The sequence below is a fragment of the Anas acuta genome, chromosome 27 (assembly GCF_963932015.1).
Source record: "Anas acuta chromosome 27, bAnaAcu1.1, whole genome shotgun sequence".
Classification (NCBI taxonomy): Eukaryota; Metazoa; Chordata; class Aves; order Anseriformes; family Anatidae; genus Anas; species Anas acuta.
The window spans coordinates 4961277-4980886 of NC_089005.1; the positions used below are offsets into that span (position 1 = coordinate 4961277).

The following is a 19610-nucleotide window of genomic DNA, read 5'->3' on the forward strand; positions in this document are numbered from 1 at the left end:
TGGAATGTTTTTTTTCCCTATAAATATTTGTAATTGTAGTCAATGAATAGAAAAAAAAGTTGATGACACATTTATTTTCCATCTCTAGGAAGGATTTTTGTTTCCCAATATTAATATTCCAATGGTCACAGAAATGTTTATGCCAGAAGGTGCATTTACTGCTGGAAGATTCTGGTTAACCTTATTTTTTTCTGGTTCTCACAATATGAAGAATAATTCGTAACTATCAAAATCCATGGCTTATTTTGTTGGGGAGCAAAATTAGTCTGTGTTTTGCCTTGAACTGAGCTATGATGAAATGGGCCAGAACTGCCAAGACGTGGACCAAAGGTATTTTACTTTTCATAGTCTCTAGCACAGTGGAATGCTATAGAGGTTTAGGAATCTTTTCCCTCAACTGCATTTCCTTCCCAAAATACACTTGAGCTAACAGCTCTGCACAACAGTATGGCAAGTGAGTTGGTGGAATTCATCTTACAGCCTGTGCAAGGAGACAGGTCTTTGCTAACACAGGGTTTATTTGTTTAAGGCTGTGCTAAAGGTCTAACATAACTGCCTTATGTTGTAGTAAAGTGTAGTTTTAAACACTTATATGAAACATAAATTATTCTTGCTTTTCAAAGTTAAATAACAAATGTAGTTTACAATTTCTTATCTTTTTAAAGGAAGAATTAGGACACTGAGTGTTAAAATAAAAATAAATGACTAGCTAAGCAACATGTAACAAAGCATTAGGCTGGGAAAACTATGATAGCAGCAATTAAACTAATGTCTCATGTAATAATTATTTCTGTAGATCAGGAAGTGTCCTGCACCATTGGAATGAAATATATCATTTTGTGGAACATTTGGCCCGCAAGTTCATAAGGTAAGAAGGGCTGTTTTGCAGATAACTGTATAAGGAGGGGCATGTGCCAGCAGCCAGGAGACATGCTCTCAGTTGCTGTCAAGTAGCACATGCTGATTTCCAACTGGGGAACTCACCTAGTAGAGAGTTCTTAATGCTTTTGTCAGATCATACCACTGATGGCTTTTGAATTTTTTACAAATTTCGCCCAGTTCTTGTCCTGCAGGAAAGAGGAGTAGACAAGCTAATAGACCCCTTTTCTTTTGCTTGACTTCCATAGACCAAATCATACTTTGTGGGTGAGGGAACCCTCATTGTTTCTGAGATGTTTGGTTACTGTAGAGAAGTTTAGACCTGCAAGGAGAGGTCTGAGACTGTAGCCTTCAGGCGCTGACTACCTTGAGATTGAATGAAAATTCCCCCAGGCCAGTGGGTGGAATATATTATCTTAAGTTTAATTAGCCTTCATTCTGTCTCAGCAACGGTAAGATCATGCTACAAGTACTTTTTACATCTTTTAGGCGGATTCCTCATGGTCTGCCCTAGCTAGCACTTCCCAGGGCAAAGCACCATTCGCTGCTCAGTTCTGTCTCATTATTATTTTGGTAGCCATCAGAGAGCCTTTTGTGTTTGGTATTACACACATGGTAAGCTCTGGTCTGGACCAACCAAAATCACTTACTTTTTTGTCTCTTCTTCTCCAGCCCTCAACTGAGGATGTCCTTCATCGTTTTTTCTACTAGAGGGACAATTCTAATGAGGTTAACAGAAGACAGGTAAGAGGTGTAGAAGTGCACAGCAGATTTTGAGTCCTTTTACTGTTTCCTCCACATTCCTGGCTCTTTGTTTTCCAATTTGCTTTCAGCAATGTGGTAACACCTTTGTGCTTCTCAGTTTACTTAAATCACCTGCCTATTTTCACATACAACACTCATTCTACTAGAATGCAATAAGGCTTCTTAAACAGAAGTTGCTATCTGATGTTTAGCCTATAAATGCCTTTCTGTTAGCAATTGGGGTTTTAACTCAGAAACTGCTTTGATTGAGAGTCTACCTTCCACAAATTTCAGGCTGTTGCCAGAAAACCAGAGTCTTGTTGCCTTTGAAACATCCTTAGGGAGTTTCTTCTGCAAACAAATAAGTGAAACTCCCTTCCCATAAAAACAAACTTGAAAGCTGTATGTTACACCTGTACTCTTGATGTAAAGGTGAGAATGGTTTCTAAGATGTCTGAATGCAAGCAGAGTGTTTAGGCTGGATTGTAAGGGTGAATATTTTTGGCAATTACAGTTTGGTTGCCATGTTTCCGAAGCACGTTCCTGTCATCTCCTTGTAGATCCTCAAGTTAATCCAAGTAAAATCTATAAGATTGATTTTTTTTTTCCCCACTAACTTCAAGAAGAGCTGGATAAAGTCCTTTAATTGCTATTGCTTCCTCTGTTAACTTCATTGCCACGTGGAGCAAAGATATATGTAGCACATGTGAAGACTGTATAAATCAGCATGTGTTTTACATATTGGATGTCTATGAAACTGCATACCAGAGCAGCTACTATAGTGGAATTAATAGGAAATTGGCCACTTTCCTAAAGAGCAGTCTACACACATACCAACCTTGAAAAATGTCATTAAAGCCAGCCAGCCTACTGCAACAATGAGTGAAAACAATTAACCATATCTAAGCTGGTGCCAGAGAAAATCTGCTCCCTGCATCTTTTACTCTCTCACCCTTTCTCTCACCCTCTGAGCACACCCTATTGCAGAGATCTCAGGGCTATGAGACTCGCTATGTGTGTTTCCCATGTGGAACTGTATTTCCAGCTGTCCTAGAAATCTTCACTGGGAACAGGATATATATTGATATGGTATTAGTCAAAAGCCAGCTGACTGGAGAGCTACTGTTGTTTTGTTTTGTTTGTTTGTTTGTTTTTTAACCAGAGGACTAAAAAACAAAGTGTGGGCTTCATGCCACTCCTTTCTTAGTAGAGAAGTGGCAAAATCTTTTCCATCTTCCCCATGCCACCACGTGGTCTATTTTGGATAAACAGTGTGCATCTAAAGAAGCTGGGTTATGTGTTTTAAATACCTTTGCTGTCTATTTTAATGTTTAGTGTTCACATTTGAAAAATAGATATGGTCATAGGAAATGATCTTGATTTTATATTCAAATTTGGCTTGGTATGTGCAAGGGTGGTTGCTGAATGGAGGAAATTCTTGCCACTAGCCCACCTCTGATAGCTCAGTCTAACTTGGCTTGGGATATGGCAGGGACAAAATGAACTCTTCAATGTTTGATAATTCAACCCACTGCAAAAGCACGTGCTCTTTTCTCTCTATGTGTATTGCTTGTGATGGGATAGTAGCTAATAGCTAATGCATTGCTTCAATCAGCCTTGTAAGTGTGAGATTATGTACATGATAAGCACACAAACTGGATTTTCTAAACTGGATTTTCTGAACTAGTTAAAATATGCAGGGGGAAAACTGACTTCTAGCACTCAAGCAATGTTAGTGTGGCCCTGCATGCAGTGACATTGTCCATTTCCTGTGAAGATAGCACAGCTTGCTCAGAAATACACCCACAATCCATTGCAGGGATTTTATCTTGGTTTTAGAGACTTCTGGCATGTACTTGGCCTCCAGAGTTTGGTCTCTGCAAATCAGTGGAAGGACAAGGGCCCACCCCATTTAGCCTGCAGTTTATTTGTCACTGTGTCTGGGGTTTCTAAAAGATTAGAGCAGATACACTGAGTCATAATGAGCTAATGGGGAGTGCTTCAGCCTTCATGGCTGTGTGATCTGAGCTGAAGGTTGTAGTGTCCAAATACACTGGAGGTTACCAGGATTGTTCTAGGTTTTGTGCCATTTTTGTGTCTGTTTGATTAATTTGCATTGTCAAGCCAGGGAGTATAGGTATGGGCCAGGTGCAAGTCAGCTGTTCTACTTCTGCATCACAAGTTTGAGCAGGGTTGCACAGGGAATATCTATTTGGAGAGAAATATAGGGATATTTACCTAAGAGATGCTGCTGTTGTGATGCTTTCTCCAAGCTGTGGGAATACTCATAAAAAATACATCTGCTCCATTTTCCACATCCTTAGAAAGGTATCTATCTAGACATTACCATAGCCTATGTAAACATTGGGTTAACTCTTTTTTCCCCTCTCTCTACCTGGTTCTGCTATGCATGTCTTCACCTGGGTATCATAAAATTGATCTCTGAGGTAACAATGCATCTGCATTCATTTCAGGGAACAGATACGCCAGGGTCTAGAAGAACTTCAGAAAGTCCTTCCAGGAGGTGACACATACATGCATGAAGGATTTGAAAGGGTAACAAGATGTGTGTTATAATGCATTTAAACTCTGTCTGAGTGCTTCTCAGGGTATGTTTTTTTTTTTTTTTTTTTTTTTAAAAAAAAAAAAGTTGTTTAATAATTCTCTGGTAGGTAAGTGGGGCTATTTTCCTGTTATGCATTAGGTATGCTGAGTGTACACATTCAGTGTTGCAGCTGGGATAAGGGAGCTGCAGACCCTACTACTTATCCTTCTTTTTGCCTCCAGCTTTGTGTGGAGCTGCTTCTGCAGTTTAGGATTAGTGCAGAGGAATTGGGATTACAATCCCACATGGAACCATGCTCATGAAGGGTTGAAGGCTGTCTAGAGTCCTGCTGTGTGAATGTTATAGTTGGCTTTTTAGAGTTAGGTGGGGTTTGAGGCCATGACTTTAACCTGCTCACTGTTAGGGGTATACAATGATGTACAAAAGTTATTCTTTCACATCTTGTTCCAGTCTTCTATATATTTTACAAGGTCAGGAGTTTGTCTAAACCTCTGCTAGGGGAGCCCCCTCCCCTTTCTGCACTACACTTGTGTTTTGGAGGATTGGAAAACTGTCTACTAAAAAATGCATTTGAACACACCTCAAAAACTGAGGTGACCTGACAGAGATGCTAGCACGTAACTAGGAATTAAAAATCAAATTCTACTTCAGAAACTCAGCAAGATGATTGCAAAAACAAACAAACAAATAAAAACAAACTTAAATTTATAAAAGGATGGAAATTGGTACACTGAATATATTCAGGGTAGTTTCTGACTACTTTTTAATTTTGGCACACTGAAGCATTTGTTTTTCTGCAGCGTAGAATACACTTGTAGATAGGTAAAGCAGGAAATAGGAGCATAAGAATATATTTCTGCACTTGATTTCTTTGCAATTAGAGTAGCTGATCTAGATATGCTGGAGTATATTTATTGATGGACTTAAGATGTTTCTCAACTAGGAAGGTGAATGTGATTTCCAAACAGAGTAGTGGGAAACTACTCTTGACCAGTGGTTTTAGGGTTGGTTTGAATTAATGCTTTCGGAAAGTTCTTGAGGTAATTCAGTCAAAGCCACGGGCGAGAAACTTGTTGTATGAAACTGATATTTCTGAAAGCAGATGTCATCTTGTAGACTGCAAACATGACATCCTCACTGCCATCTTCTCTTTCTTTCTGGTGCACGTGTAGATGCCCACAAAGTATTATTTATTGCTAATAATCTTCTAATTTAATTTCAGGCAAGTGAACAGATTTACTATGAAAATGTTCATGGTGAGAGACTTTCCTGATCCATTGAATGTTTTTCCTTCTTGACTGATACCTTTAATTGATTTGAAATGCAGCTTCACTGCAAGAAAGGTAGGGGGTGGCTCCTGTTCTTACAGGAATTCAATGCTCTTCAGGGTAGTTGCTCCTGAAGAGGAAAAGGAACAGGTAGATCTTTAAGGGTTCAGAGCTGAAATTAATGCATTTCAGGCCAAAACTGAGAAGCCAGGCTGACTGAGGGTACATACCAAAACTACCTGAGGGTATATATCAAAACTATCTGGTACATTCTGTTATTTTTGCTTGAGGACTCAGGTAACCATTTCTTCTTCCTTTTGAAACATGAGTCTGTGGAGATACTGTTAGGTAAATGTTTCTGTTTTGTTTTGTTTTCCAAAAAGTAATTCATACATCCTTACTTATTCCTCAGTAGTAAGTGCAGACAAAGGCAAAAATGTTTATCCTTTCCTTCCTTTTAATTCTACTTGGGAAAAAACAAAGTAGAAATAAAACTTTACCTGGAAACCAGAAGATAAAAGATGAGATGTTTGCATAGAAAACCAGTCCTAGTGTTTTTTTAGGGCCACTCATGAATAAAATGAAATAGTGACTAAGTCTGCACAGCTTTGGGACTGATCTGTAAAATAAGACTGCAGCAGACTGGAATAAATACCTAGAACAATTCTATTTGAGACTGATACTGCTTTTTTATGCTGGCATTACATATTGCATGTCAAAAAGTTGCCACATGTAGAAAGATTGCAAGAAGCAGTGGACAACTGGGTCCTCAAGTCAATATTGGCCTATGTGTTTTGTCTTTACTTGTGCTGTTTTTGTCCTTGCTCTACCACAAAATGTTTATACTACCTGCAGTAGGTTCTAAGGCTCCTGCAGTAGTCAATGGAGGGAGAAAGGCATCTCCAGAGGTTATTGGGGCTCTTGAGCTAGTACAAGAAGTGCTCACCTTTCTCAACTTCTTACAGAAAGCCTAGGCACTTCAATTAGGCATCTGCAACTTGAACACTGCATGTTGCTTATTGTTTGTTAAGCACTTTACTTTCCTGCTGCATGATTACCACATTCTTTAAAATGGGTGATTTTTAAGTAGCACCAAGAAAAATTAGGTATTCAGATCCTCAGAAACTGTGAGATGGATGTGAATTCAGAATTGCAAAAGGACATTCCGCTTGCTCCAGTATCTTGTTCCTTAGTATCAAGAACACAGTACAGGCTTCAGGTGCCTGAATTCACAAGCTGAATGCAAATTTACGTCTGAGATAAAAAAGCAAACAGACCCAAAAGAAATAATCTCATAATAATTTGGTTCTTGGAATTTTGGCTCTTCAGCAACAGTGCTGATAGTAGCAGGAAAATCACCTAGATTATTGAAGAAGTTTTAAGACTGATAATTTACATGCCTCAGAATACTTAGCCATTAACTTTCCTTAACAGTGTTTGTACAAGATATACCCACAGAGCTTCTTTAGATCAGTAATAAGTCAGAAATATGATTTAATTCTATTAGCTCCTGAAAATTAACATAAACATGTAAAACCCAAGTTATAATCCATTCATGGGGCGGACTGCAATGTTTAACCATGTTGCTGAAACATGTTACATAGAAAGACTGAAGAATATAGGTCATTTTCCTACCAAATCTATTTAAAACCCAATTCAGCTTTTCATCACAAACTGAAACTCTCTGGATTTCTTGAATTGACAGCATTAATAAAACTAGGAATAACTAGGGACACTTTGAATACTTTTTCTTGATGGCTCCAGTTAAATCTACTGGTCTGAAATATTGAAATAGGTATGAGATACTTCTAATTAAAAAGCATTGTCAAAAGAGTACGGTATAAAACTGGTGGTGTAGGCAGATGCCCAAGTGGAAAAAGTGTGCAGAAGTTCACGTTTTCTGAAAATTAGTTGGCTGAAGTGAGTAAGGATATGGGATTGATGGTAACCATTTCTAGTCCTTTAGGTGTGCTAACAGCTCATTAGCAGAATGTTTTCTATGATAATTTAACAAATGCGACTCAAAACATGAGACTAAAGAAATTTGTGTGTTTAGGTTACAGAACTGCAAGTGTCATCATTGCATTGACAGATGGAGAACTCCATGAAGACCTATTTTTTTATTCTGAGAGGGAGGTAAGTCTTGCACATTTTTAGCCAGGGAACAGCAAAATATCTGGTTTTACTCTTCTAAGGCAAAAGACAGGGGAGATATTTCTTCTAGTGACAAAACCACTTTCACCTTCTTCAGACATGAATGTTAGAGATAAACATTAACAGTAGCAATGCATCTGACTCATTAAAACTGGCACTGTTCATAGGAAGAAAGGGTTTTTAAAAACTTCCAGTTAAAATGACATTGGAGGTAGAAATAATTCACAGCTGAAATTTACTAAAATGCTTTGAAAGATCGCTGAATCTTCTCACTTAGACTTCTTTTCTTCACAAAAAGTATAGACCAAAGAAAAAGGATGAATATGGTTCGTTTTCTAAAACGTCTTGTAATTTTCTGTAGCATCAAAAAACCTTTCAGATGATCAAATACAAAATTTCCACTAATAATGTTTCGTTCTGAAATCAAAAATACACAAGAAAAATGTATTTGTTTTTAGAGGTGAACATACTACTTGAGAGGTCAGAAGTGTTATATATTTTTGGCTTGATAAGGAACAAATAGATAATTAGGTTTAAAAAGAAACACAGAATACCAAATGTTGGATTTTGTTTTACTAAGCAAATAGTACTGTAGTAGCAGATAACATCTGTCTGTGGCAATTGCTCATTTTATTGATAAAGCCTATAATAGTTATTAAGACCTTTTAGAAATCTGCATTCCTTCTTGTTCATGTCATCCTACCTTTCCTTATTCCAGGCTAATCGATCACGAGACCTGGGAGCAACAGTATACTGTGTTGGTGTGAAAGACTTTAATGAGACCCAGGTAAAAAAGGGACTCACTGTGTTTACTGGGGTATTTGGCAAAGGTACATGTTGAACACAGGCACACACTCATGAATCTCTTTTCTCTTTCTGTGGACTGTTTGACAGTCTAAAGTGACTACCTGAAGTTCCTTGCTCTGTGTGTTGCTTTTAAGCCCCTTACATCTTTATCTCCATGTATGCCACAGCAACTCTTGCCAATTGTGGGAAAGCAGGGAAGAGACACATGAATATCAAATCAGCATGGCTTAAGCTGTAGACAGAAGGTTGTGGGGATTTTGCTTTTTACAGTGTAGTTATGTGAAAGAAAAACGTGAGAAACTGAAGTGTTCTGTGGCAATGTCTCAGTTCAGTTCTGTGATTCTATGGAAAAAATCAACTTCATTAGTGACACTAATGTTTTACTGTTTCTTCCCATTAATGACAGAATGTCTTCTAGATCCATCATGAAATTTAGTATATCCATGAATAATGTTTCACACCAAGCATAACAGTGACGTTATCATTTTCCAACATGAGTGAAAATCTTGTACAGCTCATAAATGGAATGCTGAAAAACTTGTTGAATAGAGCTCTTTTTACAAAGCTTCAAACTCTGATTATTTGTTTGGATTAGGAAACAAAACAATTTGCAAAACACCATTTGAATGGGAGCTCAGTCTTCCTTGAAATTCTACAGCAGAGTCCACAATTGCTGAATATGGTCCTTTCCAGGTAGCTGCCCCAGTGCATCACACACCTTAGGAAAAGCAGGGCACCTGTTGTTGCACTGTGGATAGTGGGAAGCTGCTTGCTATTGCTGATTTTATTTTGAGACTGAAGGATTTTTAATCTGGTGCTTCTTGGTGAGTCTCCAAGCTTAAACCCTCTGTTCTCAAAAGGAAATCTCATGGGATAGTTTAGAGCTGTCTCCCTTGAATCAAAACCAGATGCTAGTGTTGCCCATCATAAGAAAAACAAGTCATAAGAAAAGCAAGGAGAGAATAAAAATAGCAAAGACTAGATCTAAGGTGGCAGATCTCAGAGACAGCTGATCCTTGAAGTCATTTACATGCTGAAGAAACTAACAGGAATTAGATGATCATGTCTGATGTTCCAGAAGGCACTTGGAGGTAGACTATGGGAAATCAGTTCCACGAACTGTAAATCCTGGTTAAGAGAAAATACTGTATCTTGTGCCATCAAGCAGTAAGCAACTTCAATGCTCTACGTGGAGTAGGCAGGGGAAGGCTGCCTGGAATATTTCTCCATGTACACAAACCATGAGGTTGGCAGTTGGGTATTTTGCTTGAGAAATTGAAGTTTTGAGTGACATGAGTGGGAAAGGTGGAGCCACTGGGGTTTAGAGAGGAATGTGTGGCTAGTCTGCTGCCTCCAATTTGCAATGCTACAGGAAACGCCAAAGAGGCCTGCTGGGTGATGCTACCTCTGCCATGGGAGAGAATTACTATAACAAACAGCCTTGCAGCAGTAAAACTTGATTATGCTCCAGCAAATGTGTGGAGAGCTCATTATTTCTGAATTGGGCTTGCAATTTTGCCTTAACCCTTCTCACACTATTGGCAAGTGAACCTGCATGCATCTCTTTACAGGTGGTATCCCAGTTCTCCTTCTCTTTCTTCCCACCACCTGCTCATGAATGTCCCTCTTCCTTGCCCTTCTGCTACCTTTTCCTCCATTTGGACAATATCTCCTGTTAGTTCCCTGCTTTCTTCTCTGTTCCCTAATGGTTGAGCCTAGTACAAATGGTTTTATCTCTGTCCTGACAGGAAGGGTGAATCAAGCCTGTACCTCCAGGAGGTGCGTAACTTGCATTAGTTTTCTCTATGGGAAAAAACACTGGATCATTTTGATTAGTTCCTTGATTTAAATGTTGTATGTGCTGAAGTGCTTTGCTGCATCAGCTTTGTTGCCTCTCATGTTGGTGCTGTGCTATTTTGGCTGGAGAGTAACTGTGCTGGGTGCTTAATAGTCATGTAGGAGGCAAGTTTTTTGTACTAAAGAGTCACAGACTCTGAACATTGGTGAAAGCTGTGTTCTGTCTTGTTTTTAAAGTTAAGGAAGATTTTTCTGATTCCTTCTGATTTTAGGAAGTTGGTAATGAGCTTCCTAAAATCAGTCAGGGTGAACTTTTCAACACTTGACAAACTGTAAAGCATTAGCAATCCATAAAGAAAGAGTACTTAGAGAATTTGCAAGTAAGTGATTCTGAAGAACTGTAGTTTTTCTGCCTACTGGCTAATTTATCTTTTCATTTCTGTTTTATTTACTTTTACCATTCTGTCAGCTGGCTAGAATTGCCGACAGCAAAGATCATGTCTTTCCAGTGAATGACGGTTTTGAAGCCCTTCAGGGAATCATAGATTCTGTAAGTATTTTTAAGCGTGTATTTGCATGCATGCCTGTTTGTGTTAACCTGCACAGTTGAAGGTTTAATTTTCCTGTTTTCACAAGGACCCACTGACTGCTAATACATCACTTAAACATTTGGTCTAAATAAACCTTTATTTGTACTAATATTGCTATGTCAAGATTGAGTTTATAAACAGGTCAAAATACAGGAAGCTTTGAGCCCATTTTTATCTTTATATGTCTTGCTTCTTGATGTAACATACCTAGTTTGTTTTACTAGGTACTTTGTGACAATTTATAAAATGGCTGCCCCAGTGTGGGTAAGCAGAGACATGTTAGAGCACATTCCATATGAGGCATTAGAGCACTTTTTGATCTCCATCTTCCTGGTTGATTAGCATCCTTTCTGTCCTGATGGATGTGCTGCTCTGCTGACCTGATTAGAATGATGGAAGAGATCCTGTTACGTGTGCCAAAACCCTGAAAACTCTGCTTTCCATATATGGCCTCCTGATGTCATTTTTTTTTTTTTTCCTCCAGACCTATGTTCCTCAATTCATATTGATCAACTGCTGGCATTTCCTTTAGGGGCTGGGTGCACTGTATAAGAGCTGGTGCATTTCTGAATGGCTGGGATAAGCTAGCTGTTTACCGGCCAAGTGGAGAGGCAGCATGGATTGATCACTGTCCTGTGTTTTGTGTACATGTCATGCAAATAGTTCTGTGATCTCTACTGGCAAATATCACAGAATCACAGAATTTCTAGGTTGGAAGAGACCTCAAGATCGAGTCCAACCTCTGACCTAACACTAACAGTCCCCACTAAACCATATCCCTAAGCTCTACATCTAAACGTCTTTTAAAGACTTCCAGGGATGGTGACTCCACCACTTCCCTGGGCAGCCTGTTCCAATGTCTAACAAGATCTTCGTAAGGCATCTCTGTTTCTAGATCTAAAACTTTGAGTGGCATATTCCTGTCTTGCTTAGGACCAGGGCCTCCTTTAACAGAGCAGGAAAAGGAATATATGAGCAGATGTATATGCCATTTTTATTCTAAGTGTAAGAAGTACCAAACAATCATTAGAAAACAGTGTATTTTCAGATCACTTTCAGTATTTTTCTTTTCCTTTGCTCATAACCATTTTAATTAGATTACTTACTATGGCTACAAAGAAGGATGGGAATTCCTTTTAGGGACATGTGTTTTGTTCATTTTGGTATAGACTTTTTTAGTTGATGAAACACAGATGAAATGTACAACTTTCTGCTTGAGGCTAGGGAGGGTAAGTTCACCAGGGGGAGTGTCCCAGATTTCTGTGTTTACAGCACATTCTGATCACGTAGTACGATGCAAAAAAACTATTCCCTCAGCATAGGCACAATTTTCCCTAGTGCTCTTGCATGTTGAAGGAATCCCTTGTGTATTGGTTTCCTTGGCACTGTCCAAGTGTGGGACTACTGCCTCAATTCTCTTGGACAATCAGGTGTTGCATGTTATTTAAGAAAGCAACAAAATACACGAGTTTGCTTCCCAGCCCTGCATTCCCTTTGCAGCTGTTTTTAATGAATTCCAGAAGCAGTCCTGACTCCCTTTCCAGTTGTGTTTAAGAGAATAGGAAGACTTCAGCCTCTAGGAACTTAATCAAGAACCATTTCAGCTGACTGGTAAGATTTATCAGCCCTGAAAGGGAGGGTCATAAGCAGTAATTGCACAGTAGTGAGTCTGTGACCTGATCTCTTTCTGAAAGCATGGTAGTGCTGTCATATGGGGATTATGCTTTCTCTCATCCCTTCCAGAGAGTCTGAATTCCAACACATATCCTATAAAGCAGATAGTGCTTTGCATTGGAGTGATTGTAGAATATAGAATATCCTGGGTTGGAAGGGACCCACAAGGATCATAAAGTCCAACTCCTGGGATTGCAATAGGCTGTGTAGAAAGGTGTGTGAATGGAATGGCAAGAAGGAAATTAATTATTCTGTGGAAAAGTAAAGAATCTGTAGATCCTTGTTCTTGCCAGAAAACAAGCAATCTCAGTCCTTCTTTGTCCATGCAAAGCACCTTTCTTGATGCACACAAAGCATTTGTCTTCACAGAATCACAGAATGTTAGGGATTGCAAGGGACCTGGAAAGATCATCTAGTCCAATCCTCCTGCCAGAGCAGGAACACCTATATCAGGTCACACAGGTACACATCCAGGCAGGCCTTGAGTGTCTCCAGAGAAGACTTCACAACCCCCCTGGGCAGCCTGTTCCAGAATTCTGTCACCCTCACCATGAAGAAATTTCTTCTCTTATTTAAGATGAACCTCCTGTGTTCCAGTTTGCATCCATTGCCCCTTGTCTTATCATTAGATGTCACTGAGAAGAGCCTGGCTTCATCCTTCTGACACCCACTCTTTACAGATTTATAAACATGAATAAGGTCACCTCTCAGTCTCCTCTTCTCCAAGCTGAAGAGACACAGCTCCCTCAGCCTTTCCTCATAAGGGAGATGTTCCACTCCCTTAATCATCCTCGTGGTTCTGTGCTGGACTCTCTCAAGCAGTTCCCTGTCCTTCTTGAACTGAGGGGCCCAGAACTGGCTGCAATATTCTAGATGTGGTCTCACCAGGGCAGAGTAGAGGGGGAGGAGAACCTCTCTCGACCTACTAATCACACCCCTTCTGATACACACCAGGATGCCATTGGCTTTCTTGGCCACGAGGGCACAGTGCTGGCTCATGGTTATCCTGCTGTTCACCAGGACCCCCAGGTACCTCTCCCCTTCACTGCTCTCCAGCTGGGCAGTCCCCAGCTTATCCTGGTCCTTGAGTTGTTCTTGCCCAGATGCAGGACTGTACTGGGTCTGGCTGCAATGTTTACTTTCCCAGCAGCAGCCCATACAGTGCCGTACTCTGCACTTGTAGCTGGAACAGCAGTGTTATCACACCAGTGTTGTGTCTGCTGCTGAGCAGCAGTGGCACAGCATCGGGCCTTTCTCTAACCCTCCTGGGGGTGGGCAAAAAGTGAGGAGAGAAACATCACCAGGGCAGCTGGCCTAAACCAACCAAAGGGATATTCCATACCATCTGATGTCACACTCAGCAATAAAAGGTGGAAACAGGAAGAGGAGAGGAGGGGTGGGCTCTCGTTGTGAAAGCATCGGTCCTCCTCTCAAACACCGGCTACATGTGTTGAGGCCCTGCTTCAAGGACGTGGTCAATCATCGCTTATTTGTGGGAAGTAGAGAGTAATTTCTTTCCTCTGCACTTCCATATAGCCTTCATTTATTTTATTTGTTTGTTTTCCTCCCTTCTTTTTATTTTTTCCCTTTCCCCCTCCCTTTTCCCCTTTCCCTTTTTATTTCCCTTTAGTTAAATTGTTTAGTTCATAATAATCTTTATTTAATTATTATTTCCCTTTAATTAAATTATCCTTATCTCAACCGGTGAGTTGTTCTTTGCTTTACTTCTGCCCCCTCCTCATCTAAAAGAGGGGGAGTGAGAGAGCAGTTGTGGGGTTTAGCTGCCCAGCACGGTAAAACCACCACAAGGACTCTACAGTTGCCCTCATTATATTTCATTAAATTTCTCCCCTCCCAACTCTCCAGCCTATCTTGGTCTTGCTGGATGGCAGCACAACCTTCTGGCATGTCAGCCACTCCTCCCAGTTTAGTGTCATCAGCAAACGTGCTGACAGTGCACCCTGTTCCCTCATTCAGGCTGATGAATATATTGAATACAACTGACTCTTGAAGGACTCCACTAGATACAGACCTCAAATGGTCTTCACAGGAGACCATTTTCATGTTGAAAGAACCATGAGATTTGGACACCTGATTGCTGTAATTTTAGAAAAAATAGTTGAAGGAACTTGAGTAATTTGTTATTTTTCTTTTTTTTTTTTTTTTTTATGAAAAACTTCTATGGATCATAATTTGTTAATTGAAAGCAAACAGAGCAAGTATTACAAGGAAAACATGAAACTCAAGTTCCTCTGCTGCTCCATTTCTTTGATAGGAGTGCTGGAGGCAGTGAAGTATGAAGCAACATGAGAGTCAGGACAGGATCCAGTCATTGCTTTCTTTCTAGCCTTTAACCCAAATGGACTGAAAAAGCAGTGGCTTGGAGCAGGAATACTCCCTGATCCTTGCCATGTGTTAAACAGTGGCCCTACCACAGAGCATATCTCAAACAGAGACATAATCCCAGGACCCTTAGATAAGATTCACTGAGAAAGCTGCGGGGTCCTTCATGAAGCAGTTAAAATGTATGAAGAATGATATAGTATTAAGTAGTCTGTATTGTTTTGTATTGCGTCCTTTCCTTATAAATGGCGCAAATTATTAATCCCTTTACGTTTAATCTGCTGTATACTATCTCCCAGTGGTGTCCTCCTACTTCCAGTATTTTTCAAGTCTTGTATCTGAGTAGATTTGCCTTCAAGCAAGAAATTTTAGCTTGGAAATACATTATCTTCAAATAATTCTATTACACAAATGTCTTCTGGGACAAACAGCAGTCCTGGATATGTGTAGTGTGGAACTTTTCTGAGAATTCAGTGTGAATGCATGATAGACCAAGTATGAGAAACATGGTGATTTATGTACTCATCCTGAGCTAGCTGTTCAAGCAGTGGGCAGTTCAGAGCAGGAGCTTCACATGGATGTTCTGAATCTGTCTTCCTTCAGAGCCAAGGTTTCTACATCGGCCAAAGAGAAAGTCAGGAAAACAAACCTCTTGGCTTAGGTAGCTAGATTGCCCATCTAAAGAGGATTGTGAACCCCAGTCTCACCTGAATGGTGTTTGTTGTTACTTTCAGTGGTTGTAATTACACTTTTACTTTTTCTTGCTTCCCCCAAATTCATCTTTTTTTAAAAAATGACTTAAATGTATTTATTATTCTTAGTTCATGCAGATATTGTTGGGCAGGAAATGCTTCACAAATAAATTGCTCTTTTGTAATTGGCAACAGAGTTTGTTATTGTGGATTGTTAATCCAACAGAACTTGATAAGGAATACCTAGCCTTAGACTATAGGTCATTCACACTAACACTGAGAAGGCAGAAACCTTCCATTAAACTTCAGCATCCTGCTTGCTAATGAGAATTCCCAAATTCAGTGGAAAAAAATTATAAATATTATGCAGCTGCTGTGGTGAAGTAGTCAGGCTGCATGCTTGTGCATGCCAACAAAAGGTACCAGCAGTTGCAGAGTTTCACTCCCTTTCTTCTCTTTATTTCTACAAGGGCCCAGGTGACTTGCAGGACCTCTCCTGTTTCTTGGCCTTCAAAACATTGCCTGGCAGAAAGCTAAATTAGTCATAGATAATGCTAAATTCAGTTCCGTGCTGATAGACAACTCTGAAAAATAAAACCATTTCACACATCCACAAGGATGTGTTGCATTTTTTGTTTGACACGTCAGCAATTACTAGCAAGAGATCCTCCCAGGAGCATGTGTAAAGCTGGAGCATAATTGGAGTCCCTTAGAGTAGTACAACAGGAGACTGATTTGGGAAGCTGATCTTGGCCATTAATCATGTGCTGCCAAAGACAATGGGATGCCTCCTCAGAAAGAGCAAGCAAGTGCTTCAGATACTTTTCTGCACTGATCTCAAGGCAAGCTGCCTTGAGGCCATGGAGCCGTGCTGTACTTCTCTATACGGAAATGAAGATGTGGAGTCAGTTGGAGTTGTTTACAGGCACTCAGCTGGGAGATTACATCACCACTATTGCATGTCACTTTGCTTTCCTGGGGAGCCAGCGCAGTGAATGAACACACCTACAGTCTACTTGAGACTGTGCAGTCCTCAGGAAGCAAGAGAACAGAAAATCAGGTGGAATCTGCCACTGTAAATAAGTTGTAGTCCTTTTCAATGTATTTTTATAATAAGGAAGAGACATAAAGAAACTCTTTGGCAATAGTTAACTGCTGCCTGAATTTGAATTTAAGTTAAGGCACTTGGAACATTGGATTTTTTTTATTCTAAATCAGAGTAAATATTCTAATTAACACTAAAAAACAAACCAGAAAAACCAAAGTCATTATAGTGAGCTTTATAGACATATTTATGAATTGGATCAAACTGGAAAGGAGCTCTGCATAAGACATCTGATATTTCATCCGCCAATCTGATTCCATTTACTGTGTGTTTGTTTGCAAATAACTGAACAGAAGTCATGAATTTCAAACTCAAATTTGTGTGGTTTTACTTAATTTTTAAAATGAAAATATTTATTCTATTTTTCACACTTTTGTTCTCCAACTCATTTATTTCCTTCCTCTTTCACTTTGTTGATGAAGAGAAGAAATATGCATTAAACATTTTGGTTTGGGCATGCTGAGGGTGAAGGGAACAGAAAGTAAAGGAGAATGTGGAAAATGTGAAAAAGAGTCTATTATTTTATGAGACATTTTTTCAGTGAAGAGGAAAAAATACTTGGAAAAATGTCAAGTCTTAGTTATATTCATTAGACATGCCAGTCACTGTGGGAAAAAAATGTTGTATATTCAGAGCAGCAGAACCTGGAATGAGTAAGGGGTGGGTAGCACAGGAATGACACAACATGAAAAGATAGCAAGCTGCAGATACTTTGGAAGAGTGTTCTTACAGTCCGCTTTTGTTTGTTTGTTTTGTTTTGCTTTGCTTTGTTTTGTTTTGTTTTGTTTTCACTGTGTATTTTCCTAACTCTTAAATTCTTCTTATGCTTTTCAGCTCAGCTCTCAGCTGTTGACTTTCTCTCTCTCTTTCTTCCTTTTAACAGTTCCTGTACAATCTTGTTCCTGCAAATCTTTCTCCTCACTTGCCTGGCTGCCAGTGGCTCGGATGGTTATGGTTCCCTCAGTCCCTCCCTTTATATCCTTTCAGTCTCCACCAGCCCTGCTTCTGAGTAAATCAAACTTTTGTTTAAAGTTTAAAAAAAAGTAATGGCTCTATGTATACCTTTTGCAATTAGACAAAAGTCAGAGAGCCATGATTGCAGAGAAAAACAAAACAAAAAACAAACAAAAAAAAAACATTATCTCTTTCAGAATCCATTGTATTGGTTGCTTTTCTTTCCTCACAGATGTTTCAATTTAAAGTTGGGAAAATAATTTTCATATTGGATTTGAGTTGTGATGCTTGGCTGACATTTACTTGCCTCTTAGAGCTGACCTAAATTTTGATCAGAATTGCCTCGTGTAAGAACTGCTCAGCCCAATCCTGAACACCCACTCCTCTTGTTCACTGCTGCTGTTTTCACAGGGGCTTACCGATGCTGTCACAAGTTTGCTGACTGTGTACAGTGAAGAATTTGAGTTAGTCTTCAGAGCAGAGGAAGGCTAATATTTGCAAATAACAGCTTGAGCAATTCTAATGTACTATGGGAATAAATTGTATCCAAATCTAGTGTGGTCCTCTTGACTTGCAAGTAGTCTGCCAAGCCTGATGCTGAAGCATTTGTGTAAATTACCGCCTACAAGTAACGTGGTTTAAGGCAGTGCCAGCCCTTACAAAGAAATCCTGCTTAATTTAAATTTCTTGCCAACTTAATCTAAGTGGAAACAAGCCTGCTTTAAGTCTAGAACAATTGCCCTACATCTTCATGTGAAATCATAGTGCGACTTTTAGGACCTTCTCAGGTATGCTCTCATAGATTGTGTTAGAAACATAAGAAGTTTGAACCCCCTTGCTGAGACTCAAGAATAGGCGTTCCTAGGATATCTTCATATAAAATTTGGAGTTTTGGGCCCCAAAATAATTTTGGGGAGGAAGGTGTGGCTCCAAAGTGACAGCAATGTCACTGCCTCACGAGCCCTTCAGAGTGCATCTTAGTTGTTATGGAGAATTAGTCTGTGTACCCTGTACCACTGACCCAGGCAAGATTGTACTAAGATCCTGGAGTGTGGGAATCAGTTGCCTTCCTAAATAGCAATACCTTGTGGTGGAAGAGCAATGATGTATGGCAGTATGGCTGAATTACAGTGGAAAGCTAAGATGATATAGCTGTGACATAAATGCAATTTTCAATGTTGAGTTAAGCATTTAGATGAGAACAAGTGCTCAAGCTTTCATATTTGTGTGCCTCTAGAGAAACAATTCTTGGATAATTCATGACATTTATTTTCTGTTTTTTAGATTTTGAAGAAATCATGTATTGAAATTCTGGCTGCAGAGCCTTCCAGTATATGTGCAGGAGGTAAGTATAAATAGAGGTTCTAGATGTTTATTTTGCCTAAAATCTCTCTCTATCTAATTGCTAGAGAGTGCAGGAGCTCTAATTAACTGAAGCTAAATCTTTTACTTATTTTTTTTTGGTGAAATTCATTTTTATCTTACAGTAGTTTGTGTTTTCCCCATTTCTACCAGGTGGTATAAAATGACGTTTTTGTACAGAAAAGGCTTGAATTTGACATTTTGCCTAAATGATCTTTCAGTCAGAACAGCCTGTCTTACTCAGACTGTGCCAACCTTGAAGTTGATAAGCTGCAAAATTACAGAATAAAATCAGAAAAGACTCTGATTAGGTTTAGAATTCTGCAAATTCTCACCTTAGAGGACTGAGGGAAGTGCTTCCTAAGAAACTAGCAAAATCTCAAATGAGCAAACTTTGATTTAAGGTATCTTTAAGCATATCTTAAGCCTTTAGGACTGATACAGTGACTGAGGACTAGAATTTAAATATTGTTCAGATGACTTGTGTGAATCACACTACCCCTTTGTGTGCTTGATCTAGTATGATTGCACTATGTATGTGGTGGCTTTAAAGTCCTGGCAAGTATTTCTGTGTTCAGCAGAACTCATCTTTTTTGGAAGAAAGCTTGTGAATCATTTTAGATTCTTCCTTTAGATTTCTGTGAAATATTTGATTTTTATGAAGTGTTTCCTAAC

At 39.4% G+C, this 19610-nt stretch overlaps 1 protein-coding gene across 4 annotated transcripts in view; it reads left to right on the forward strand.

The window, feature by feature from the left end:
• ANTXR1 (ANTXR cell adhesion molecule 1) overlaps positions 1-19610 on the forward strand; it is a 120798-nt gene that overhangs the window by 10221 nt on the left and 90967 nt on the right. For all 4 annotated transcript variants that reach the window (XM_068662049.1, XM_068662048.1, XM_068662051.1 and 1 more), the window contains exons 2-9: positions 797-868; positions 1552-1623; positions 4098-4179; positions 5412-5445; positions 7514-7593; positions 8330-8398; positions 10685-10765; positions 18858-18918. In XM_068662049.1, coding sequence (XP_068518150.1) covers positions 797-868; positions 1552-1623; positions 4098-4179; positions 5412-5445; positions 7514-7593; positions 8330-8398; positions 10685-10765; positions 18858-18918 — 551 coding nt within the window. The remainder of the gene's footprint in view (positions 1-796; positions 869-1551; positions 1624-4097; positions 4180-5411; positions 5446-7513; positions 7594-8329; positions 8399-10684; positions 10766-18857; positions 18919-19610) is intronic.